The sequence below is a fragment of the Oncorhynchus clarkii genome, chromosome 22 (assembly GCF_045791955.1).
Source record: "Oncorhynchus clarkii lewisi isolate Uvic-CL-2024 chromosome 22, UVic_Ocla_1.0, whole genome shotgun sequence".
Taxonomy (NCBI): Eukaryota; Metazoa; Chordata; class Actinopteri; order Salmoniformes; family Salmonidae; genus Oncorhynchus; species Oncorhynchus clarkii.
The window spans coordinates 44,430,241-44,457,518 of NC_092168.1; the positions used below are offsets into that span (position 1 = coordinate 44,430,241).

At 43.5% G+C, this 27,278-nt stretch overlaps 1 protein-coding gene across 13 annotated transcripts in view; it reads left to right on the forward strand.

Annotated features, from left to right (window-relative positions):
- Positions 1-27,278, forward strand: part of LOC139380955 (dedicator of cytokinesis protein 9-like) — a 167,222-nt gene that overhangs the window by 58,107 nt on the left and 81,837 nt on the right. For 10 of the 13 annotated variants that reach the window (XM_071124148.1, XM_071124151.1, XM_071124156.1 and 7 more), the window contains exons 2-4: positions 14,032-14,148; positions 24,477-24,566; positions 27,039-27,121. In XM_071124148.1, the coding sequence (XP_070980249.1) occupies positions 14,032-14,148; positions 24,477-24,566; positions 27,039-27,121 (290 nt within the window). Of the gene's footprint in view, positions 1-6,535; positions 6,753-14,031; positions 14,149-24,476; positions 24,567-27,038; positions 27,122-27,278 lie in introns of those variants that run through there. The other 3 variants (XM_071124149.1, XM_071124154.1, XM_071124157.1) reach the window with 1 other exon arrangement.

Below are 27,278 nucleotides of genomic sequence, written 5' to 3' on the forward strand. Positions count from 1 at the left end.
GGGTGCAAACCCAGAGTCTCTGGTGGCACAGCTGGCGCTGCAGTACAGCACTCTTAACCACTTCGCCACCCGGGAGGCCCTGTCTGTGGACTTTTCCATGTGAATATTAAAGTCAACCAAAAATTTTAATATTATCTGCTATGACTACAAGGTCCGATAGGAATTCAGGGAACTCAGTGAGGAACGCTGCATATGGCCCAGGAGGCCTGTAAACAGTAGCTATAAAAAGTGATTAGGCTGCATAGATTTCATGACTAGAAGCTCAAAAGACGAAAACGTTGGGGGGGTGTTTTGTAACTTGAAATTTGCTATCGTAAATGTTAGCAACACCTCCACCTTTGCGGGATGCATGCGGGATATGGTCACAAGTGTAACCAGGAGGTGAGGCCTCATTTAACACAGTAAATTAATCAGGCTTAAGCCATGTTTCAGTCAGGCCAATCACATCAAGGTTATGATCAGTGATTAGTTCATTGACTATAACTGCCTTTGAAGTGAGGGATCTAACATTAAGTAGGCCTATTTTGAGATGTGAGGTATCACAATCTCTTTGAATAACTGCAGGAATGGAGATCTTTATTCTAGTGAGATTGCTAAAGCGAACATCGCCATGTTTAGTTTTGCCCAACCTAGAGGCACAGACACGGTCTCAATGGGGATAGCTGAGCTAACTACACTGACTGTGCTAGTGGCAGACCTCACTAAGCTGGCAGGCTGGCTAACAGCCTGCTGCTTGGCCTGCACCCTATTTCATTGTGGAGTTAGGGGAGTTGAAGCCCTGTCTATGTTCGTAGATCAGATGAGAGCACCCCTTCAGCTAGGATGGAGTCCATCACTCCTCAACAGGCCAGGCTTGGTCCTGTTTGTGGGTGAGTCCCAGAAAGAGGGACAATTATCTACAAATTCTATCTTTTGGAAGTGGCAGAAAACAGTTTTCAACCAGCGATTGAGTTGTGTGACTCTGCTTTCGATAAAACGTCCGGAGTGAAAAAGTTGAATTAAAAAAATGTCCCCAATCACTGCCCTGGGGCATTGGGATATATATTTTTTTAGACCAGAGGAAAGAGTGCCTCCTACTGACCCTCCAACACCACTTCCAGGAGCATCTGGTCTCCCATCCAGGGACCAACCAGGACCGACCATGCTTAGTGGCAAGCCCACAGTGGGATACAGGTTGGTATGCTGTTGGCTGATTGTTAGTTACCTATAGTAGAAACAAATTGATACTTGGAATCAAGTATCGATTTTATGTTGGCCCAAAAAAGATAGTGACTATTTAACTGTATTGGATTTTGTTCACCAGAACATCCATATGAAAACAATGTGCCGTTAACAGAGAAAAATCTAACAATCAGATCACTCCCCTGTACATTCTGGCCCTAAGCACAGCTAAATAACAGCTAGCGAGCTGCAACAAACACTCAGACCACTCCCCTTCCTCTTTTCAGTTTGCTGCAGCTAGCGAGCTGCAACAAACACTCAGACCACTCCCCTTCCTCTTTTCAGTTTGCTGCAGCTAGCGAGCTGCAACAAACACTCAGACCACTCCCCCTCCTCTTTTCAGATTGCTGCAGCTAGCGAGCTGCAACAAACACTCAAACTGGACAGTTTTATCTCCATCTCTTCATTCTAAGACTCAATCATGGACACTCTTACTGACACTTGTAGCAGCTTTGCGTGATGCATTGTTCAATCTACCTTCTTGCCCTTTGTGCTGTTGTCTGTGCCCAATAATGTGTGTACCATGTTTTGCGCTGCTACCATGCTGTGCTGCTGCCATGCTGTGTTGCTACCTTATTGTTGTCGTGTTGTGTTGCTACCATGTATTTGTCATGTTGTGTTTCTACCATGCTGTGTTGTCATGTGTTGCTGCCATGTTATGTTGTTGTCTTAGGTCTCTCTTGATGTAGTGTTGTGGTGTCTCTCTTATCGTGATGTGTGTTTTGTTCTACATTTTATTTTGAATCGCAGCCCCCGCAGGAGGCCTTTTGCCTTTTGGGTAGGCCGTCGTTGTAAATAACAATTGGTTCTTAACTGACTTGCCTAGTTAAATAAAGGTTAAATAAAATCAATAAAAATCCCACATCTCTTTTTACATTCTGGACCTAAGCACAGCGAAACAACAACAGACTTAGCTCCCTAGCTGTCTAGCTAAAGCGGGAATTGTTTTATTTTTGTTGTCAGGATTACTTCCTACCTACAGTATGTGTGTCGTCTCAGGCCATTGTGAAGTTGCCTAGGAGGGAGTGTTTCCAGACATGCTGATAACATTAAGGCGTTTTCCGTGGCCATCTCTCTCACACTCTGACACTCTGACTGGGACAGGAGAACATTATAGCTAAGCTATGCTCCTTCACTGGCAACAGGGGCTTTGTTTGACTCTGACAGCTACATTGTACACATCATTGCCCTGCTGTTTGGAACTCTAACATCTTCTGATAGAGTTACATTACATTATATTATTTTCCATAATATTCAACCTTGGCGAATATATCATGGGCATGCTGTAGAAAGGAAAATTCACCTATATATTTTTTTTAATAGTATAATCTTTGAGAACTAACAATCACCATAATAAAAGCTAAGCAGTACGGAAAATTGAAAATTCTAAAAACAATTAATTGAACAATATTGATATAGTTATTATGTTATGTTAAATGTTAAATGTTAAATAACATAGCATTAGCCATTCCTGCATAGAATTGCAGGAATGTATCTTTAAAACTGCAACATTTTCTCTCAGCTACTTGGCAGAATATGTAGAATCCTTGGAAATTAGATTTAAAACTCCAAAATGTTCTCTCAGCTCTATGACTCAATGTGTAGAATTGCAGGAAATTAACGTTAAATTACAAAAAAAAATCACTTTTAAAAAACCCCCACCAAGATGGGGCCTCTAAAATGTTCTACAGAATTCTGCCATGCTGACTGTGCCCATTGCCACGCCCCCTGCCACGCCCCCTGCCACACCCTTTGCCACACCCACCACCTTAGCCCCCTTTTGATCCAGAAAAAACCTTGCTGACATAGAAGTGGTGTAGATGTGGACTGACCTGACATAGCAGTGGTGTAGGTAGATGTGGACTGACCTGACATAGCAGTGGTGTAGGTAGATGTGGACTGACCTGACATAGCAGTGGTGTAGATGTGGACTGACCTGACATAGCAGTGGTGTAGGTAGATGTGGACTGACCTGACATAGCAGTGGTGTAGGTAGATGTGGACTGACCTGACATAGCAGTGGTGTAGGTAGATGTGGACTGACCTGACATAGCAGTGGTGTAGATGTGGACTGACCTGACATAGCAGTGGTGTAGATGTGGACTGACCTGACATAGCAGTGGTGTAGATGTGGACTGACCTGACATAGCAGTGGTGTAGATGTGGACTGACCTGACATAGCAGTCTAAAGAGAGTGATTAGTTGAGGGTGTTTTACTATGTGCTCACCTTATCATTGATATACTGAGCTGAGGAAAAGTCACAATGAAAAGACTGCTATCATTGCATAATTTGATAACTGTCCTCTAGTTCCAGATGCAGTGTGATAGGCCCTACAATACCAATTTCCCTCATATTTACCAAAATAGATAACAAGGTGATTCAGTGATGACGCAGAATGAAACTCAATAAAAGTCTAGGGCTGATATAGATGATTTAAACAGAGGAAGCAACTTGTTCTTCTTGATGATGACTGCTTCAGAGGAAGCTGGATGGCAGTAAAGGGAAGAAGCAACGATGAAACACAAAGATAACGGAAGCAGACATTCTGTCCCTTTCTCTGATTTGTGCATCATCACACTATCAATCATATTCAGTATCTTCAAGACACAGCTAAACATTATGGATGCAAATTGAAAAAACAGCAATATGTGTATTTACTCTGCACCTTGATAATGCTATGACAGAGACCAGGTATACTGTAGCAATAATTTATTAGGGAATAGTATAGCCTAGTATAATAATAATATAATAATTATTTACTATGGAACAGTTGCCTGTTTCTACATGGTTCTATATGGTTCTACATGGTTCTATATGGTTCTACATGGTTCTATATGGTTCTACATGGTACAATAATCTCACATTTAAAATATATTTAGATTTGTTTAACACTTTTTTTTGTCACCACATGATTCCATATGTGTTATTTCATAGTTTTGATGTCTTCACTATTATTCTACAATGTAGAAAATAGTACAAAATAAAGCAAAACCCTTGAATGAGTAGGTGTATATATATAAATATATATATATATTATAACTACCCAGTTAGGGATTAGAACAGATGTCTAGTTGTTTCAGCTGGACTAATATAACATGGATTCACTGTGTCCTGGGTGCTGTGCTCTTCTCAATGACTGTGTCCCGGGTGCTGTGCTCGTCTCAATGACTGTGTCCTGGGTGCTGTGCTCGTCTCAATGACTGTGTCCTGGGTGCTGTGCTCGTCTCAATGACTGTGTCCAGGGTGCTGTGCTCGTCTCAATGACTGTGTCCTGGGTGCTGTGCTCGTCTCAATGACTGTGTCATTGCTGTTAAAGAATTGTTGACATCATGCTAATTTGTAAATGTCACAATCGATATAAACAGCACAGTAATGAATTTGGATTCCTCTGAGACCGTGACACAGTAAACAAGTGGGTGTTTCAAAGCAGGTCTGGTGACATTCCTCATGGAGTTGTGGCGTGCAGGAGGAGAAGCTCGATTACTGTACTTGGTCGCGAGTTAGTTGTTTGCTACGAGAGTCAACATCCAAACAAGACTTTTGTCACTAATATGTGGTGGATGGACCTTGCATTACATCAGCAAACGGGTAGATCTTATACATACTGTATAACATAATGAACAATGTACAGCCTTAATGTTGGCCTATAAAGACTTGTCATTCATCGGTTTGTTAGTCGTACGAGTGATGACAATCTCGCACCAAAGGCACATTGCAGACATTGTTTATCAGAGACAGGAACTCAGATGACTCATTGCTGCTCTGTGAAACCTAGAGAGAGCTGCCACTGTTTTCCCTCAGGAAGAGACAGACATGTAACTCATTCCACTGTGATGTTCCCCAGTCCCCTTCTCTCTGAGTCTCCGTGTCGCCAACCTGGGGGGGTGAAGCTGGAGGAAGGTTGTGTATTTCAGGGCCTGGGGTTCCAGCTTGTGAGTGGTCTAGTGGGAGACGGGGGTTATGTCTTGGGGCCGGGGGTTCTGTGTACAGAGGCCAGTGGGTTGCAGGGGGACGGGGGTTGAATGTGGGGACAGGGGGGCGGAGTTTGAGTGTTCGGGTAGAGGGGCAGTGGTAGGGGAACAACTGTAGTCCTCACCAAGGTCCTGCCACCTTGCGTTGAGCTCTGACACAAGTGTGAAAAGGTAACATCCTCCCTGCTGTGGCCAATTGAGGAATCTGGAGGGTTGAACCTACTTGGAGGTGGGTTAGCACTTGAAATGCCCCTCTGGTAGATGGATGATTAACAACCAGAGGCTTTTGCAGACAGGACACAAGCCTAATCTCTCACTCTGAGGCCCTCGTGAGACCCCGTGACCACCAGGAAGCAGAAAGAACACATAAAGATCTACAGCTCAGAGCTACATACAGTGGACAGATAGATACAAATTGAACTGTTGACCTTGTTGACTCTATAGATGCAATCATACTGTATATCTGGAGATTTTCATAAGGTGTGCGTCTTTACTTTCAAACTGAGTTTCAATCCGTTTCAGACTGAGTTTCAATCAGTTTCAAACTGAGTTTCAATCCGTTTCAGACTGAGTTTCAATCAGTTTCAAACTGAGTTTCAATCAGTTTCAGACTGAGTTTCAATCAGTTTCAGACTGAGTTTCAATCCGTTTCAGACTGAGTTTCAATCAGTTTCAAACTGAGTTTCAATCAGTTTCAGACTGAGTCTGCTGATGTGTAAGTGTGTTCCATCACAGATATGAATTCTCTAGATGTTTGTCAAATTTCTAGATGTATGTCGATGGAAGTACACTATTCTAGTCTCCCTTTCTATTATAGTCTTACTTCTCTATGTTATTCTCCATGCTGAAATGGGAAGCAGCTCCATTTACAGCTGTTGGACTGGACAGTCCCTTGAACTAGAAGACCAGTGGAATGGAAGGTGTCATCTTTGTCTGGCGTTGCCAGTCCGTGTCATTACAGTCCAGGTTGGAAGCTGAGGGGTCAGATGACTGTAGGAGGAGGAGGAGGTGTGTGTGTGTGTGTGTGTGTGTGTGTGTGTGTGTGTGTGTGTGTGTGTGTGTGTGTGTGTGTGTCTGTGTCTGTAAGAGCGTGTGTGTGTGTGTGTGTGTGTGTGTGTGTGTGTGTGTTGTGTGTGTGTGTGTGTGTGTGTGTTGTGTGTGTGTGTGTGTGTGTGTGTGTGTGTGTGTGTGTCTGTAAGTGCGTGTGTGTGTGTGAAGGCTGTAACTCCCCCAGGAAGGCAGGCAGGCAGCGCAGCTGAGTGTGGGAGGGGCCGTCTCTCTCCGTAGCCTGGGTGTGAGTCTAGGACTGGGAGGCTCAGAAATTCAGACACAGAGTGGTCTGAGAGAGAGAGATAGCTATAGGGGCTCAGGAGAACTCCCCTAACTTTACCCTGGACATGCTGGCTACCTGTTGCTGCTCTTTGGGATCTAGTGACCACAGCTGTTGACAATGCAAGGAAGGGCTAACAAAGCCCCTAAGAAGGAGCTGGTGATTGACTCTCCCCAGCAGTACAAGAGTTTGGCTGGAGCCGAGGTGGAGGCAGTACCACAGGTGGTGGTAAGTCACGGAATGAGGGGATAACCTAGCAATGGTTTCAACTGAGACACTAAAAGTTACTTTAGTAGTTGGCTGAATTTCTTTACCACATGTTTTGGGTTGTAAACTTTAAGTGGTAGCTGAAATGGTTGTGTTACTTCATCACATTTCAGCAGTGCTTGAGGATATTGTTTACAGTCAAATATCTGTAGCACTCAATATTCCTTGTTGTGGTGTAGTTGTAGCATAACTGTTGTGATGTCAGGTGTCTGGAACCTCTGAACTGGCCTTGTTCTGCTAGCAGCTTCATGACTAGTCTGGAACCTCTGAACGGGCCTTGTTCTGCTAGCAGCTTCATGACTAGTCTAGAACCTCTGAACTGGCCTTGTTCTGTTAGCAGCTTCATGACTAGTCTGGAACCTCTGAACTGGCCTTGTTCTGTTAGCAGCTTCATGACTAGTCTGGAACCTCTGAACTGGCCTTGTTCTGCTAGCAGCTTCATGACTAGTCTAGAATGGCCTTGTTCTGCTAGCAGCTTCATGACTAGTCTGGAACCTCTGAACTGGCCATGTTCTGTTAGCAGCTTCATGACTAGTCTAGAACCTCTGAACTGGCCTTGTTCTGTTAGCAGCTTCATGACTAGTCTAGAACCTCTGAACTGGCCTTGTTCTGCTAGCAGCTTCATGACTAGTCTGGAACCTCTGAACTGGCCTTGGTCTGTTAGCAGCTTCATGACTAGTCTAGAATGGCCTTGTTCTGCTAGCAGCTTCATGACTAGTCTGGAACCTCTGAACTGGCCTTGTTCTGTTAGCAGCTTCATGACTAGTCTAGAACCTCTGAACTGGCCTTGTTCTGCTAGCAGCTTCATGACTAGTTTAGAATGGCCTTGTTCTGCTAGCAGCTTCATGACTAGTCTAGAATCTCTGAACTGGCCTTGTTCTGTAGAACAGCCGTTTCTATGGTGAGTAGAACGGCCGTTTCTATGGTGAGTAGAACGGCCGTTTCTATGGTGAGTAGAACTGTCGTTTCTATGGTGAGTAGAACTGTCGTTTCTATGGTGAGTAGAACTGTCGTTTCTATGGTGAGTAGAACGGCCGTTTCTATGGTGAGTAGAACTGTCGTTTCTATGGTGAGTAGAACGGCCGTTTCTATGGTGAGTAGAACTGTCGTTTCTATGGTGAGTAGAACTGTCGTTTCTATGGTGAGTAGAACGGCCGTTTCTATGGTGAGTAGAACTGTCGTTTCTATGGTGAGTAGAACTGTCGTTTCTATGGTGAGTAGAACTGTCGTTTCTATGGTGAGTAGAACTGTCGTTTCTATGGTGAGTAGAACTGTCGTTTCTATGGTGAGTAGAACTGTCGTTTCTATGGTGAGTAGAACTGTCGTTTCTATGGTGAGTAGAACGGCCGTTTCTATGGTGAGTAGAACTGTCGTTTCTATGGTGAGTAGAACTGTCGTTTCTATGGTGAGTAGAACTGTCGTTTCTATGGTGAGTAGAACGGCCGTTTCTATGGTGAGTAGAACTGTCGTTTCTATGGTGAGTAGAACTGTCGTTTCTATGGTGAGTAGAACGGCCGTTTCTATGGTGAGTAGAACTGTCGTTTCTATGGTGAGTAGAACTGTCGTTTCTATGGTGAGTAGAACTGTCGTTTCTATGGTGAGTAGAATTTCTATGGTGAGTAGAACTGTCGTTTCTATGGTGAGTAGAACTATGGTGAGTAGAACGGCCGTTTCTATGGTGAGTAGAACTGTCGTTTCTATGGTGAGTAGAACTGTCGTTTCTATGGTGAGTAGAACTGTCGTTTCTATGGTGAGTAGAACGGCCGTTTCTATGGTGAGTAGAACTGTTGTTTCTATGGTGAGTAGAACTGTCGTTTCTATGGTGAGTAGAACTGTCGTTTCTATGGTGAGTAGAACTGTAGAACGGCCGTTTCTATGGTGAGTAGAACTGTCGTTTCTATGGTGAGTAGAACTGTCGTTTCTATGGTGAGTAGAACTGTCGTTTCTATGGTGAGTAGAACTGTCGTTTCTATGGTGAGTAGAACTGTCGTTTCTATGGTGAGTAGAACTGTCGTTTCTATGGTGAGTAGAACTGTCGTTTCTATGGTGAGTAGAACGCCCATTTCTATCAAAAGGCTAAAACTTCCCAGAGGCACTTGTTGTTAATAAGGAATAGTTGCCCTTCTGTTTCAAATCATATGCACTATTTAACCATGTCACTGAGCCACACTACCCATGGTTTGTGGTAAGTCTCTGGTTGCCCTCATGTAATATTATAATATATGCCATTTAGCAGACGTTTTTATCCACAGCAACTTACAGTCATGTGTGCGTACATTTTACGTATGCTAGTCCTGCGAAACGAACCCACTGCCTGGTGTTACAAGCACCATGTTCTACCAGCTGAGCTACAAATAACCACTTGACCTACCCTGTCAGAGATGAAAATACAGTACTGTACTGTGGTGTGGTGTACTGTGCTGTGCTGTACTGTACTGTACTGTACTGTGCTGTACTGTGGTGTGGTGTACTGTGCTGTGGTGTGCTGTACTGTACTGTGCTGTACTGTGGTGTGCTGTGCTGTACTGTGCTGTACTGTACTGGACTGTGCTGTACTGTACTGTACTGTGCTGTACTGTGGTGTACTGTGCTGTACTGTGCTGTACTGTGGGGTACTGTGCTGTACTGTGGTGTACTGTGCTGTACTGTACTGTACTGTACTGTGCTGTGGTATACTATGCTGTGCTGTGCTGTGCTATACTGTGGTGTGCTGTGCTGTACTGTACTGTGCTGTACTGTACTGTGGTGTACTGTGCTGTGCTGTGCTGTACTGTACTGTGCTGTACTGTGCTGTACTGTGGTGTACTGTACTGTACTGTGCTGTGCTGTGCTCTAATGTGCAGTGCTGTGCTGTACTGTGCTATATACTGTGGTGTACTGTACTGTACTGTGCTGTACTGTACTGTGCTGTGCTGTGCTGTGCTGTGCTGTACTGTACAGTGCTGTAGGAGGATCAGGGTCATCACTGTAGCAGTGGACTGGGCTGTGGTCATGCCGCTGGGCTGAGGGAGTGAGAATGACTGGGCTGTGGTCATGGCTGAGGGAGTGAGAATGACTGGGCTGCAGTCAGTGAATAGACATTTTCTTATCCAGGGCTTACTCTGTGGTTTGTCTGAATATGCTCGTCTGGTCCCTGACACAGGCATATGGACAACCTCAAGGGTCATGTGGACAGTGGGAGGAAGGTTGACAATAGGCAAATCAAATCACATTTTATTTGTCACATGCGTCGAATACAACAGATGTGTAGACCTGAACTTGAAATGTTTACTTACAAGCCCTTAACCAACAATGCAGTTCAAGAAATAGAGTTAAGAAAATATTTACTAAATTAACTAAAGTTTTTTTTTAAAGTTATAAAATCAAAAAGTAACACAAAAAAAATGACATTACAATGTGGAGGCTATATACAGCCGGCACCGAGTCAATGTGCGGGTGTACAGGTTTAGTCGAGGTAAGTTGTAAAGCGACGATGCGTAGGTGATCAACAGCAAGTAGCAGTAGTGTAAAAACAAAGGGTGTCAATGTAAATAGTCAATGAAGTAACGAAGTCACGAGGGAGCGTCTCTCTGCTCCCGAGTGGTGCAGCGGTCTAAGGCACTGCATCTCAGTGCTGGACGGTGTCACTACAGACCCTGGTTCGATTCCAGGTTGTATCACAACCAGCTGTGATTGGGAGTCTCATAGGACAGTGCACAATTGCCCCAGTGTCGTTTGGCTGGGGTAGGCCTTCATTGTAAATAAGAATTTGTTCTTAACTGACTTGCCTAGTTACATTTTTTAAAATGAAAGGCTCAGGAATCAATCACATAATGCACATGTGATATTGGCTAACTTAAATGTGTACTATTTCTCCTCAAGTCCCTGTATTGAATTGAATGAGCTTTTTGTGTTTTCTTTAATAGTGTGTAGCGGTTTGTTTTCTTTCGTAGGCTGATGATTGGCTTACTGTCACCTGACCCCCAGGTGTGTCATGCACAGGAAGTGTCTGGGAAAATCCCTGTTTAATGAGGTTTCCACAGTATTGGCTCCTGTGGGCTTAACAGTAAACATAACTGTCATATTCACTGTGTAGTCACTGAATTAAGGGTGCCTTTTGCTTTCAAAGAATGTCAAATTCCATGTACAGGTTAATACCTGGAATCAGGACAGGCTACCTATGTTTATAATGTTATGTAGGGTTTACAGTAAGCTGTCTCTATGGCGGGTTGGCCTTGTGTAGCTGTGGGGCCTGCTCTGTGATCATAGCGATGTGGTGATTTCAGCTGACAGAGGATGAGAGGGCACACGCACACACACACACACACACACACACACACACACACACACACACACACACACACACACACACACACACACACACACACACACACACACACACACACTCACCTGTCTGGACTGTTATCTCCCAGCAGTCTGTATTCATGTCTCCTCACTCACCTGGCCTGAGAGCATGACTCTGTCAGCTGTCATTCGTGTTCTTTTCTCAGTGTGTTAGAAAGTGTGTGTGCGTGTGTCAGACCTCACTGCAGGGTATGTTTGGGCACGTTTGCGTGTCTTCACAGTATGTGTGTGTGTGTGTGTGTGTGTGTGTGTGTGTGTGTGTGTGTGTGTGTGTGTGTGTGTGTGTGTGTGTGTGTGTGTATTCATGATTGCATAAGCCAGCGTCACTCTTCTGAAGAATATTGCCCTCACAGGCTAGGAGCAGATAGGAAGACACCCTCCTCCTCACTGCCTTGCACTTGTCCAGTGGACTGTGACTGTGAAAGGGACAAAAACAGGGATCTCTCCAGTCAACACTGAGGTGCTGACTGTGTTATTAGCATGGCCGCTTGCAATACATCTTAAAACTGGTCCATTAACAAGACTCTCCCTCTGAGATCATCAAACTAGATGTCGAAGCAACTGTACTGCTGCTCAACCCAAAGTCCTGGCTCTCTACCGGAGCTGTTGAGAATGTATAGATTTAGTCATCTCAAGTTGTTGAGAATGTATAGATTTAGTCGTCTCAAGTTGTTGAGAATGTATAGATTTAGTCGTCTCAAGTTGTTGAGAATGTATAGATTTAGTCGTCTCAAGTTGTTGAGAATGTATAGATTTAGTCGTCTCAAGTTGTTGAGAATGTATAGATTTAGTCGTCTCAAGCTGTTGAGAATGTATAGATTTAGTCGTCTCAAGCTGTTGAGAATATATAGATTTAGTCGTCTCAAGCTGTTGAGAATGTATAGATTTAGTCGTCTCAAGCTGTTGAGAATGTATAGATTTAGTCGTCTCATGCTGTTGAGAATGTATAGATTTAGTCGTCTCAAGCTGTTGAGAATGTATAGATTTAGTCGTCTCAAGCTGTTGAGAATGTATAGATTTAGTCATCTCAAGCTGGTGAGAATGTATAGATTTAGTCGTCTCAAGCTGTTGAGAAGGTATGGATTTAGTCATCTCAAGCTGGTGAGAATGTATAGATTTAGTCGTCTCAAGTGTTCTGTGCCTCTATGGCCACTATGTATTGTTACTGCTTGATGAGTGGATGTCTGAACTGTGCCATATCGTATTGTAACGAATCTCCTCTTCGTCTGAGGAAGAGTAAGAAGGATCGGACCAATACGCAGCGTGGTAAGTGTCCGTCATAATTTATTGACTGAACACACAAAACAAAATAACAAAGTGAAAGGAAGAAACGAAACAGTTCTGTAAGGTGACATACACTAAACAGAAAACAATCACCCACAAACAAGAGTGGGAAAACAGGCTGCCTAAGTATGGTTCTCAATCAGAGACAACGATTGACAGCTGCCTCTGATTGGGAACCATACCAGGCCAAACACATAGAAATACCAAACATAGAACAAAAAGATCGATCGCCCACCCCAACTCACGCCCCGACCAACCTAAAATAGAAACATACAAAAGGAACTAAGGTCAGGACGTGACACGTATACACTACCATGATAATACCAACAACATTACCATATAGCAAAGTCCCTTGTGTTTCAGTGAATTCATATAGTTCGATGGACATTGTCATCGTCAGTGATGGATGTGGTCTGTAGCAGCACTATGAGGTATCTTATGTAACTCCACTGCCTGCTGTGGTACAGCTTGTCCAAGCAGAAGACATTACGTGAGACGCAAAAGCTACAGTTGATTCCCTCTGGAACGAAATCTACATTCTTATCTGCTTAAGGCCTTATGTTGATATGAACAACAATGCGTCACAAATCTGTTTTTAAAATACTCCGAAAGTTGATTATATAACAGTTCGATGTTTTTAGCTAACTGTAATCATATCAATCAGAAAACCAGATGGTTTGGACGGTGAGGTTCAAACATTCATATATAGATATCATGTGTGTTTTCTAAACATTAAATAGTGTAGCTCTTACCCATGGTGTTGAGTTGTAACGTGCTCCTTAGTGACGGGACAGAGCTGTGTGTTAGTTGTCAGAGAGTGATGTCATAATGATCCTGCCAGCCTTCCATCAGAGCTGTGTGTTAGCTGTCAGAGTGATGTCATAATGGTCCTGCCTTCCATCAGAGCTGTGTGTTAGCTGTCAGAGAGTGACATGATGTCATAATGTTTCTGCCTTCTATCAGAGCTGTGTGTTAGCTGTCAGAGAGTGACATGATGTCATAATGTTTCTGCCTTTCATCAGAGCTGTGTGTTAGCTGTCAGAGAGTGATGTCATAATGTTTCTGCCTTCCATCAGAGCTGTGTGTTAGCTGTCAGAGAGTGACATGATGTCATAATGTTTCTGCCTTCCATCAGAGATGTGTGTTAGCTGTCAGAGAGTGATGCCATAATGTTTCTGCCTTCCATCAGAGATGTGTGTTAGCTGTCAGAGAGTGACATGATGTCATAATGATCCTGCCTTCCATCAGGGAGCTAGTAAAGGCGGATGTGTTCTCTGTGGGCGGATGCAGGCTGCAGCCCTCGTAGGGTTGTCACTAACAGATAGCATGTGTGAGAAGGGCCCCAGCAGCTACAGATTCTCTGAGCTCAACTTACAATACTGACTGCGTCCCAAAGTGTATTACTTTTGACCAGGGCCCAAGTTCACTTCTTATAGCTCTCCTTTTGAAGTGAGACTCCGCCATCTTTATGTTGTGTGTTAGAGTTGAGAAAGTCCTCCCTAAAAGAGAGATCCACCTTTTCAAAGCACTCCTCTGGTCGGCTTTGAAAACAGCATGTTCTCTGTGTAAATACCTGTATATTAACAGCATGTTGTGTCTATGTGTTCCCTAGGTGAAGCGCAAAGTTATCGAACCCCTGGACTATGAGACTGTTCTTGTCCAGAGGAAGACCCAGATTCTCAGTGATGTCCTCCGGGACATGCTGCAGTTCCCCCAGGAGGACTTCCAGGTGAGTCACCTCTGGCCTTCTGACCTGGCACCAGAACCAGGCTCAGATACCATTAGTGTGTCCCGCATGGCGTCCTAGCGGTACCGGAGCCAAGTCCAGGTCCAAAAGTCTCCTTAACAGCTTCTACCCCCAAGCCATAAGACTGCTGAACATTTCCTCAAATGGCCACCCCGCCCTTGTTTATACATTGCTACTACACGCTGTTTATTATCTATGCATAATCATTTTACCCATACCTATTTGTACATATTACCTCAATTACCTCGACTAACCTGTACCCCCGCACATTGACTCGGTACCGGTACCCCCTGTATACAGCCTCGTTATTGTTATTTTATTGTGTTACTTATTTAATGTTTATTTTTTACTTCAGTTTATTTATTAAATCTTTTCTTAACTATTTTTCTTGAACTGCGTTGTTGGTTAAGGAGATTGTAAGTAAGCATTTCACTGTAAGGTCTCCTCCACCTGTTGTATTCAGCGCATGTGACAAATCCAATTTGATTTGATTTTCCTTATATAGTCCTCTGTTCTTGAGCAGGGCTCAGAGATGACCAGACAGAATAGAACACCATTTGACTAGTCTGCAACAGAATAACTGTCCCGAGTCAGTGAGGTAAGGATGGATATCATTTATTGCTGACGGAAAACAAATCTGTCAATGTTGATAAGATCTTGGTAGTTTCCATTATAGTGTACCACGTTGGATAATTGCTATCAACTTAATGTGATCTATCAACATCAAATAAAATAAAATAGTATTTGTGACATGCGCCGAATACAACAGGTGTAGACTTTTCCCTGAAACGCTTGCTTACGAGCCCTTCCCCAACGATGCAGTTTAAAAATAAAATGGTAACATGTGCTGCCTTATACAGGGAGTACCAGTACCAGATCATTGTAGAGTTACATACAGGGAGTAGCAGTACCAGATCATTGTAGAGTTACATACAGGGAGTAGCAGTACCAGATCATTGTAGAGTTACATACAGGGAGTAGCAGTACCAGATCATTGTAGAGTTACATACAGGGAGTAGCAGTACCAGATCATTGTAGAGTTACATACAGGGAGTAGCAGTACCAGATCATTGTAGAGTTACATACAGGGAGTAGCAGTACCAGATCATTGTAGAGTTACATACAGGGAGTAGCAGTACCAGATCATTGTAGAGTTACATACAGGGAGTAGCAGTACCAGATCATTGTAGAGTTACATACAGGGAGTAGCAGTACCAGATCATTGTAGAGTTACATACAGGGAGTAGCAGTACCAGATCATTGTAGAGTTACATACAGGGAGTAGCAGTACCAGATCATTGTAGAGTTACATACAGGGAGTAGCAGTACCAGATCATTGTAGAGTTACATACAGGGAGTAGCAGTACCAGATCATTGTAGAGTTACATACAGGGAGTAGCAGTACCAAAACATTGTAGAGTTACATACAGGGAGTAGCAGTACCAGATCATTGTAGAGTTACATACAGGGAGTAGCAGTACCAGATCATTGTAGAGTTACATACAGGGAGTAGCAGTACCAGATCATTGTAGAGTTACATACAGGGAGTAGCAGTACCAGATCATTGTAGAGCTATATACAGGAAGTACCAGTACCAGATCATTGTAGAGTTACATACAGGGAGTAGCAGTACCAGATCATTGTAGAGTTACATACAGGGAGTAGCAGTACCAGATCATTGTAGAGTTACATACAGGGAGTAGCAGTACCAGATCATTTTAGAGTTACATACAGGGAGTAGCAGTACCAGATCATTGTAGAGTTACATACAGGGAGTAGCAGTACCAGATCATTGTAGAGTTACATACAGGGAGTAGCAGTACCAGATCATTGTAGAGTTACATACAGGGAGTAGCAGTACCAGATCATTGTAGAGCTATATACAGGGAGTACCAGTACCAGATCATTGTAGAGTTACATACAGGGAGTACCAGTACCAGATCATTGTAGAGTTACATACAGGTAATAGCAGTACCATATCATTGTGGAGCTATATACAGGGAGTACCAGTACCAGATCATTGTGGAGCTATATACAGGGAGTACCAGTACCATATCCATGTAGATCTATATACAGGGAGTACCAGTACCAGATCAATGTAGAGCTATATACAGGGAGTACCAGTACCAGATCATTGTAGAGTTACATACAGGGAGTACCAGTACCAGATCATTGTAGAGTTACATACAGGTAATATCAGTACCATATCATTGTGGAGCTATATACAGGGAGTACCAGTACCAGATCATTGTGGAGCTATATACAGGGAGTACCAGTACCAGATCAATGTGGAGCTATATACAGGGAGTACCAGTACCAGATCAATGTGGAGCTATATACAGGGAGTACCAGTACCTTATCAATGTGGAGCTGTATACAGGAAGTAGCAGTACCTTATCAATGTGGAGCTATATACAGGTAATAGCAGTACCATATCATTGTGGAGCTATATACAGGGAGTACCAGTACCAGATCATTGTGGAGCTATATACAGGGAGTACCAGTACCATATCCATGTAGATCTATATACAGGGAGTACCAGTACCAGATCAATGTAGAGCTATATACAGGGAGTACCAGTACCAGATCATTGTAGAGTTACATACAGGGAGTACCAGTACCAGATCATTGTAGAGTTACATACAGGTAATATCAGTACCATATCATTGTGGAGCTATATACAGGGAGTACCAGTACCAGATCATTGTGGAGCTATATACAGGGAGTACCAGTACCAGATCAATGTGGAGCTATATACAGGGAGTACCAGTACCAGATCAATGTGGAGCTATATACAGGGAGTACCAGTACCTTATCAATGTGGAGCTGTATACAGGAAGTAGCAGTACCTTATCAATGTGGAGCTATATACAGGGAGTACCAGTACCAGATCAATGTGGAGCTATATACAGGGAGTACCAGTACCATATCCATGTAGATCTATATACAGGGAGTACCAGTACCAGATCAATGTAGAGCTATATACAGGGAGTACCAGTACCAGATCAATGTGGAGCTATATACAGGGAGTACCAGTACCTTATCAATGTGGAGCTGTATACAGGAAGTAGCAGTACCTTATCAATGTGGAGCTATATACAGGGAGTACCAGTACCAGATCAATGTGGAGCTATATACAGGGAGTACCAGTACCATATCCATGTAGATCTATATACAGGGAGTACCAGTACCAGATCAATGTAGAGCTATATACAGGGAGTACCAGTACCAGATCATTGTAGAGTTACATACAGGGAGTACCAGTACCAGATCATTGTAGAGTTACATACAGGTAATAGCAGTACCAGATCATTGTGGAGCTATATACAGGGAGTACCAGTACCAGATCATTGTGGAGCTATATACAGGGAGTACCAGTACCAGATCAATGTGGAGCTATATACAGGGAGTACCAGTACCAGATCAATGTGGAGCTATATACAGGGAGTACCAGTACCTTATCAATGTGGAGCTGTATACAGGAAGTAGCAGTACCTTATCAATGTGGAGCTATATACAGGAAGTAGCAGTACCTTATCAATGTGGAGCTATATACAGGGAGTACCAGTACCAGATCAATGTGGAGCTATATACAGGGAGTACCAGTACCATATCCATGTAGATCTATATACAGGGAGTACCAGTACCAGATCAATGTAGAGCTATATACAGGGAGTACCAGTACCAGATCAATGTACAGGGGTACAAGGTATTTGAGGTAGATATGTATATATGTAGGCAGAGGTTCAGTCCCAGGGGCCATAGCTTGGTGATGAGCTTGGAGAGGACTATGGTGTTGAACGCTGAACTGTAGTCTATGAACAGAATTCACACATAGTTATTTCCCCTCTTGTCCAGGTGGGAGGTTGTTTGTTTATGACCCCATACAGTTCGTTGAGTGCCAGAGTGGTGTTGGCTTATGGAGGGACGAAGACAGTCGTGACAATTATGGATGAGAACTCTCTTGGTAGATTAAAGGGTCTGCAGCTCACCATGAGGTGTTCTGTATCAGGTGAACAAACGCACCAGATTTCCTTCACACTTGAAGCAGCACACCAGTTGTTATGTATGAACAAACGCACTCCACCTCCTTTCGACTTCCCGAAGCCGCCGTCCCATCCTGCCACTGGTGCATAGTGTCATCATCCAGCCATCATCCCATCAATCCTTTCTGCCTCCCACGTGCATGTTTTGGTTGTCGTGTTTATTGTGATTTCATGCTATTTCAGTGAGGTCATTCACAGAGGCTTACCTTACGTTTACATCCCTGCTTCACACTTTAGAGGTCAGGGGTCGTCTGTTTTGTTGTGATAGTGTAAGGAAGGGCTAGGCCCTATCTCTAGGCCCATTCAGCAGGGCTTAGCCCATGTCACCCTCTCAAACTTTCCATCGCTACACGACACATTATGAAATGGGAATCTGGCCTGGCAGAAGAGCTTCAGGAAGTGAGACCTCTTTGGAAGATGCTCTTTAACAGTGACAGGGATGGCATCCTGTATCAGCAAAACATGACCCTTCCTCACTGTCTCACGATCCAACGGATATGTTTTCTCTCTCGTCTATTGAGAAGGTTACTTTTTTTCCAGAAGCCGTAATGGTTTTTTAGATATTTTCCTTAGGATATAGCTATGTTGAAAAATAAACATTTGAAAGGAAAGGCTCAATTTCCTAGATTTATTCAGCGGGATAACCGTTTTTTTGTTGTTGCTTTATGGCCAGAAAATAAGAATACTTACTGGCGCTTACTCATGGACTATCAAGCTATCCAATTTATCAGTCAACAGTGGAACTCTCTGCTCTGGCCATGACATACGAGTCCTGCGTGCCGTACACTACAAGCGGTGTGTTGTGACAGGTGATGACATCTGAAGACATCGTGACTGAGCCCCAACATTTGTTTAGGTCAGATGACTCTCTAAACCTTTATTCTTCTTTATTCGAGCGTTTTATCCGGAAAGGGGTCATTCAGTATTATAGGCAGGTAAAGGAGTCATTCAGTATTATAGGCAGGTAAAGGAGTCATTCAGTATTATAGGTAGGTAAAGGAGTCATTCAGTATGATAGGCAGGTAAAGGAGTCATTCAGTATTATAGGCAGGTAAAGGAGTCATTCAGTATTATAGGCAGGTAAAGGAGTCATTCAGTATTATAGGCAGGTAAAGGAGTCATTCAGTATTATAGGCAGGTAAAGGAGTCATTCAGTATTATAGGCAGGTAAAGGAGTCATTCAGTATTATAGGCAGGTAAAGGAGTCATTCAGTATTATAGGCAGGTAAAGGAGTCATTCAGTATTATAGGCAGGTAAAGGAGTCATTCAGTATTATAGGCAGGTAAAGGAGTCATTCAGTATTATAGGCAGGTAAAGGAGTCATTCAGTATTATAGGCAGGTAAAGCAGTCATTCAGTATTATAGGCAGGTAAAGGAGTCATTCAGTATTATAGGCAGGTAAAGGAGTCATTCAGTATTATAGGCAGGTAAAGGAGTCATTCAGTATTATAGGCAGGTAAAGGAGTCATTCAGTATTATAGGCAGGTAAAGGGGGGATTCAGTATTATAGGCAGGTATAGGGGGGATTCAGTGCTATTAAACTCCCAGACACTGATAACTGTGAAGTGATAGGAGCCTATAAACCCAGTCCATCTGATCACACTGCTAGTCTGTGGGCTGTTCTTGTCTGGTGTGTAAATCCTTTTGTTGGCAGCCTGGCGTTAGGAGAGCCAACCACTGGTTCCTCCAGGTTTAGTCAATGTGCCTTCTTAAGGAATTTCTTTGGGATTACTACTATTCCTCTTCCTCATCCTCATCTTCCTCCTCTTCCTCATCTTCCTATTCATCCTCTTCCTATTCCTCCTCTTCCTCTCCATCCTCTCCCTATTCCTCCTCTTCATCATCTTCCTCATCTTCCTCATCTTCCTATTCATCCGCTTCCTCCTCTTCCTCATCTTCCTGTTTCTCCTAATCCTCCTCTTCCTCTTCCTCACCTTCCTATTCATTCTCTTCCCCTTCCTCCTCTTCCTCATCTTCCTCTTCCTATTCATCCTCTTCTTATTCATCTTCGTCCTCCTCTTTATCGTCCTCCTCTTCATCTTCCTCCTCTTCCTCATCATCGTCACCTTCCACATCCTCTTCCTCCTCTTCCCCTTCATCCTTTTCCTCCTCTTTCTATTCATCCTCTTACTCTTCCTCATCTTCCTATTCCTCCTCTTCCTCTTCATCCTTTTCCTCCTCTTTCTATTCATCCTCTTCCTCTTCCTCGTCCTCATCTTTCTATTCCCCCTCTTGCTATTTCTCCCTATTGGAGCCACTTCAGCATGGCAGGATGTTTCTAATACAACTCTTCGTATGTCTTCAAGTACTAGGGTTCAGAGAGAGACCTGAGGGGAACAGGAGAAGTACATATGGGAGATTCCTCTGTAGTAGCAGACCTACAATATGTATCATCAGTGGTTGACCCCAGGACGTTCAGCAAAGTGTTGTGAGGGACGACGTGCTAGTGGCTCCATGCTGGGTGTAGCTGGATCTCATGCTGGTCTTTACACTAGAGATCTCCACTGTGCTCCATAGAGACAAATATCCCCTGTGCTTCCTCTTGTCCACTTCCCTGACTCCCTCTGGCCTCCTCCAGCCTACTCGTCCATTCGTTTCTGCTGGTTAGATCATTGAGAGATTACCAACTCCCAGCAGGAAACCTGGGGCTGGGGAGAGGAAGTGGAGGAGGGAACTCTGTCTCACAAATAGGACCTTAATATGGTCCTCATTGCAGTTGTCGTGCAAGATCGAGTGCTTATGGTGATTGTCGCCTAACCAAATGGAAATTCTAATGACGTAGTCCGTCACTGAATCAGATCTAGTCCTCTACTGATGACACAAATGCACTATTATTCATGAGCGTGGTTGTGACAGCTTTGTTTCTGAGTTATTGTCACGAAAAAACAAACATGACTGGCAGTGAAACATTTGGTACAGTACATTACGCCAGCAATGTTAAAACTGAGTTGGTGACTCTCTATGGTAAAATTGTGAGGCAACCTCACTCATCCCATAATTTATTAATTGTATTTTTGGCAGGCAGCAGAGGGCTAGGCTTTACTAGCACCAGGCAGACTCAGCAGGAATGCAATGCTCAGCGGTAGCTAACTATTAGCTAACATCACATTACAGTCACTGACTGTAGCTGGAGCCCTGCACTCCTGTACGTTAGGTTAGTTACCTGAAAGGACCTCTGGACCCGTCGTTAGGCTCTATGACCTAACCTGTACAGTGCATAATAATATCCCACTGATTCACAAAGAAATCATTTCGGCAAGAAAATATGAGATAGAACTATTAACTTTCTTTTAGTGGTACTGCACCTTGGGGTGAGGTTTGGTCTAGTATTGATTAGCCTTGAGGTGAGGTTTGGTGTATTATTGATTAGCCTTGAGGTGAGGTTTGGTCTAGTATTGATTAGCCTTGAGGTGAGGTTTGGTGTAGCGTTGATTAGCATTGGGGTGAGGTTTGGTCTAGTATTGATTAGCCTTTAGGTGAGGTTTGGTCTAGTATTGATTAGCCGTGGGTTGAGGTTTGGTCTAGCATTGATTAGCCTTGGGTTGAGGTTTGGTCTAGCATTGATTAGCCTTGGGTTGAGGTTTGGTCTAGCATTGATTAGCCTTTAGGTGAGGTTTGGTCTAGTATTGATTAGCCTTGGGGTGAGGTTTGGTCTAGTATTGATTAGCTTTTAGGTGAGGTTTGGTCTAGTATTGATTAGCCTTGGGTGAGGTTTGGTCTAGTATTGATTAGCCTTGGGGTGAGGTTTGGTCTAGTATTGATTAGCCTTGGGGTGAGGTTTGGTCTAGCATTGATTAGCCTTGGGGTGAGGTTTGGTCTAGTATTGATTAGCCTTTAGGTGAGGTTTGGTCTAGCATTGATTAGCCTTGGGGTGAGGTTTGGTCTAGTATTGATTAGCCTTGGGGTGAGGTGTGGTCTAGTATTGATTAGCCTTGGGTTGAGGTTTGGGCTAGTATTGATTAGCCTTGGGTTGAGGTTTGGGCTAGCATTGATTAGCCTTGGGTTGAGGTTTGGTCTAGCATTGATTAGCCTTGGGTTGAGGTTTGGTCTAGCATTGATTAGCCTTTAGGTGAGGTTTGGTCTAGTATTGATTAGCCTTGGGGTGAGGTGTGGTCTAGTATTGATTAGCCTTGGGTTGAGGTTTGGGCTAGTATTTTGAATGTCTATTTTCCATTCTTTGTTTGGGCTTTGCGAATAGAAAATGACGTCTGTACTGGCCTGCTCTGGCTTTTGTGTCTCATTTCACAGTCTGTGACTCAATTCAAGTTTAATTGGAGAGCTACTTTGCCTTGCATGCTGGAGAAATACTGAAAATGTATCTGCTGGCGTTCAGAGATAATGACGAAAGCAGACCTATTGGTTAAGTTGCTCAGCAAAAGCTGCATGAACAGGAAATCTACAGCTGTGTTGAATTGCTTACCTCACCACTGTCCCATTGCCCTGATCTTGAAAATACTGTATGCTTTACCGTAAGTCAGGGACCACAGACACATCTCTGTCACGGTTCTCCTTTGAACTATGTCCAGTTTGGCTTTAAAAGGATTTGAGTTAGGTGAGGAAGTTAATGTTTGTTGTTCTTGCAGTTAGCCTAGTGGTTAGAGAGTTGAACTAGTAATCTGAAAGGTTGCAAGATCAAATCACCGCGCTGACAAGGTCAAAAATCTGTTGTTCTGCCCCTGAACAAGGCAGTTAACCCCACTGTTTCTAGGCTGTCATTCAAAAATAAGAATTTGAGAATTAGTAAAGTAAAGAAAAAATGATTTGCTGTAGTTTGTTTCTCTCTCACCCATGTGGGGTAACTGTGCTCTGCTGCCTCCTCTGTAGTGGTACTTTATTTTTATATCTCCTACTTTAAAGACGTTAAGTTGAAACGTTTCTGCTTAAGGAATCACCATGGAGTAAACATCTAGAGGGGATAGGGGTACAAAACACTCTGTTGAACAGTTATTATCAGCGGGAATCTCCTTTTAAGTGAGACGTGTCAGACAGGCCTCCAATGGGAACTCAAAAACTAGGCTACGCTCCTAACTGGGATGAAAATGTGCTGTTAAGAATGAAGAACAACAGCAGGGATCTCCAACAGTAGTTGACTTCCATAAATCCTTGTGCATATCAAGACATTACTCATATCTAAAAGGAGTCCCACATGTACAGTAATTAATTCACAAAATGTATCTTGTCTTAGTGAAAAACGGTCTTACTGACAATGAAGTCCTACTGAGTAGATTCTGTTTAGTTTAGGTTAGAGGCCTTGTGAATGGCTGATGAGGGTTGAACGTGTCAAGATGTTTTCTGTGAGGACTGGCATGTTGAAAGCACTGAGTTCCTAGTTATTCTAGTGATATTATGTTGATACTGTAGATACTACTAGGTGTATCTGTGTGACGTCATTCCGTCAGCTCAACACCCACCACCATCTGAAGGAAACAGCCGAGAGAGAGAGAGAGAGAGAGAGAGAGAGAGAGAGAGAGAGAGAGAGAGAGAGAGAGAGCAGGAGAAACGTAGTGGAGGTGTTAAGACAGAGTTTTTATGTCTGCTCTTTCCTCCTCCGTCACTTCAAGCTCTTGTTTGCTGATGGGTTTTTTGCTCTTTCCTTGGTTATCCATTTTTGTTTTGATATAGCTAATCTGATGGCTATAATGTGTGAAAAATCATGACATAACCAAATCCTATCATCCCTGTCACATAAGCTAATTTATTGGTTTCAAGCATGTCAACTAATGTCAATGACACATAAGAAGCTATTTACGAAGTTCCTAAAGAAAAATATTTATGAATTCCTAAGAATATTTACAGGAATTGCATTTACGAACTATCTCATGAACTTATTATTTTTTTCCTAAAGAAACCTCTTACGTTTTTTCGTAAGGAATGTTGTGTGAATCCGGACCCAGCTCCTCAGGGAGGGAGGGAGCCCCATGGCTGGGCTGGGTGGCTGAGAGCCAGGCTGAGGCCCTGGGTGTGTCTGTCTGTATGTGGTTCCCTGGCCCTGGCCTGGAGCTCAACAATGTGTAGGAGAGGAGCATCCCATTCTGGCCCTGCCTCCCTCTCTGCCCTCTAGAACCTCCACAGACCTGAGACCATTCTCTAGCATGAAACAATATTTTCCCGGAGCATTTAGTAAACCAGGTCCACATACTGTAGTACTGAGAAAAGGAATCTGTGTTGTCACCGAGCATCAGTCTACGCTCATCCAGTCTCATAATTTAACCAGAGCCTGGCATGAACTTGATTGAATAAATAAAACTGTTTTGCGTCTACAGATTTCGACTCAGAGACGCCAAGGAAGAACTGTCTACCCCACAGTGCCTGAGAATGCAGAGAAGGAGGCGCAGAGTCTGTTTGTCCAAGAGGTAGGATCCTACGAGTGCAATAACCCTGCAGGAATGAACCTTTGTGCAGGTAGAGCAGTGGTTTTATTTACAGTTAGATGTTGGCATTGAGATGTGCCATTACTTTCACCATGCAGCCACATTAAATACAGACATTAGAGTCAGTTTTCAGCCAGCTTGTACAAGATCAATAGATATGGAAACACACTGTGCCGCACAGACTTTAGGGTCTGTGATGATTTCCCCATTGTTTATTGAATGTGTCCAGCCGAAACGAACTTCTATTTCGCTTAGCACATACTTTGTTACACAATGGTGTTTTATTGTTCAGTACAGACAGGTTGTAGGAATTATGGGTCGTTACTGGAAGCCATCCAGCCAATAGGAGTATTTTCATTCTCTTCAATAACATCTGTTCAGGCCAGGAGACCAAAAAACTGATAAACGCAATCCAGTTCCAAGGTAAATGGATTGTTCTTCTCAAAACGTCTGGTCTTCATTCTCTCGGAGCCCTGTTAACAGTAGTGCCTCCCTGTACCAAGCCCGGTATATGCCTTCTAAATGCCTTCAGAGCCCTGCAAGTGCCTCCCTGTACCAAGTGGTATGCAACCAAGTGGTAAATTGATCTTGAAATCAGAATATAATCAGGCTTACTGTCCATTCTGTTCTGAATTATTAGACCAAAGGTGAGTGCACAACAGTTCCCCTGACACAAGAAGTCTGGGGTGAAGTGTCAGACACACGCCTTAAACACACCTGCTCTGGAGTGACTGTAGATGGGAGACCTTAAACGCACCTGCTCTGGAGTGACTGTAGATGGGAGGCCTTAAACACACCTGCTCTGGAGTGACTGTAGATGGGAGACCTTAAACGCACCTGCTCTGAAGTGACTGTAGATGGGAGGCCTTAAACACACCTGCTCTGGAGTGACTGTAGATGGGAGACCTTAAACGCACCTGCTCTGGAGTGACTGTAGATGGGAGGCCTTAAACACACCTGCTCTGGAGTGACTGTAGATGGGAGACCTTAAACCCACCTGCTCTGGAGTGACTGTAGATGGGAGGCCTTAAACACACCTGCTCTGGAGTGACTGTAGATGGGAGACCTTAAACGCACCTGCTCTGGAGTGACTGTAGATGGGAGACCTTAAACGCACCTGCTCTGGAGTGACTGTAGATGGGAGACCTTAAACGCACCTGCTCTGGAGTGACTGTAGATGGGAGACCTTAAACGCACCTGCTCTGGAGTGACTGTAGATGGGAGACCTTAAACACACCTGCTCTGGAGTGACTGTAGATGGGAGACAAACACACCTGCTCTGGAGTGACTGTAGATGGGAGACCTTAAACACACCTGCTCTGGAGTGACTGTAGATGGGAGACCTTAAACGCACCTGCTCTGGAGTGACTGTAGATGGGAGACCTTAAACGCACCTGCTCTGGAGTGACTGTAGATGGGAGACAAACACACCTGCTCTGGAGTGACTGTAGATGGGAGACCTTAAACGCACCTGCTCTGGAGTGACTGTAGATGGGAGACGTTACAGCGACCTTTGTATTGGGCTATAAACTCCTCCTTACTGGAGGAGCCAGGCTCCCCTAACAAAGCTGAACTATTTTGATGTTTGATACTTATTAGTAAGATCCCCATTAGCCGCTGACAAAAGCATCAGCTACTCTTCCTGGGGTCCACATTAAACATGACATAATGCATAGTACAGAACATGATTAGTCAAGGACCGAACTATACACGTTGACAATGTCACACATAGCCTACAGATCTGTTCCCAGACATAACTATGGATGGGTCATGATTCAGATTTATGTCATACTGTTATCATCATAAAACATTTCCTTTTCTCATTGCAAGATTTGACTCAACCAAAAAAAAAACATTTTAATTTAACCATTTCACCAAAAAAAAACATTTTAATTTAACCATTTCACCAAAAGAAAACATTTTAATTTAACCATTTCACCAAAAAAAAACATTTTAATCACCAAAAAAAGTCTCAAAGCATAAAATAAAATAACTAAGCTGATATCTAGGATGTGAGATGAGACAAAGTCTCACAGTTTGATCTACTGAGCACTGATCTACTGAGCACTGATCTACTGAACACTGATCTACTGAGCGCTGATCGGCTGAACTACTGAACACTGAACTACTGAACACTGAACTACTGAACACTGATCTACTGAGCACTGATCTACTGAACGCTGATCTACTGAGCGCTGATCGGCTGAACTACTGAACACTGAACTACTGAACACTGAACTACTGAACACTGAACTACTGAGCGCTGATCTAATACTTCTCTTTTCTGCCAACTATCTGCATTCGTGTGACGTGGGAAGAAGAAGACTTAGTTCGGTTAACACACATTGTTTGTTGTGTGCTTGTATGAATGTTTCTGGTTTCTTTAGACTAAACATTGAAACTGTGTCTTGATTTACACATGAAAGCCGTTGATTGTCTCTCTCTTTATTGCAGTGCATCAAGACCTACAACACTGACTGGCATGTCGTTAATTACAAGTACGAGGACTACTCTGGGGACTTTCGGCAGCTTCCAAAGTAAGCCTGTTGTTCAGAACGCTGTCTTGACAGTACAGTGTTGTATATCATGTAACCAAGTGGTGATTTCCTCCTGGGCAAGTTAGTACAGCTACCCTCTTTGTGCCAAGATTTCACACTAAAATGCACGTGCACAGAGACACGTACACACACAGGT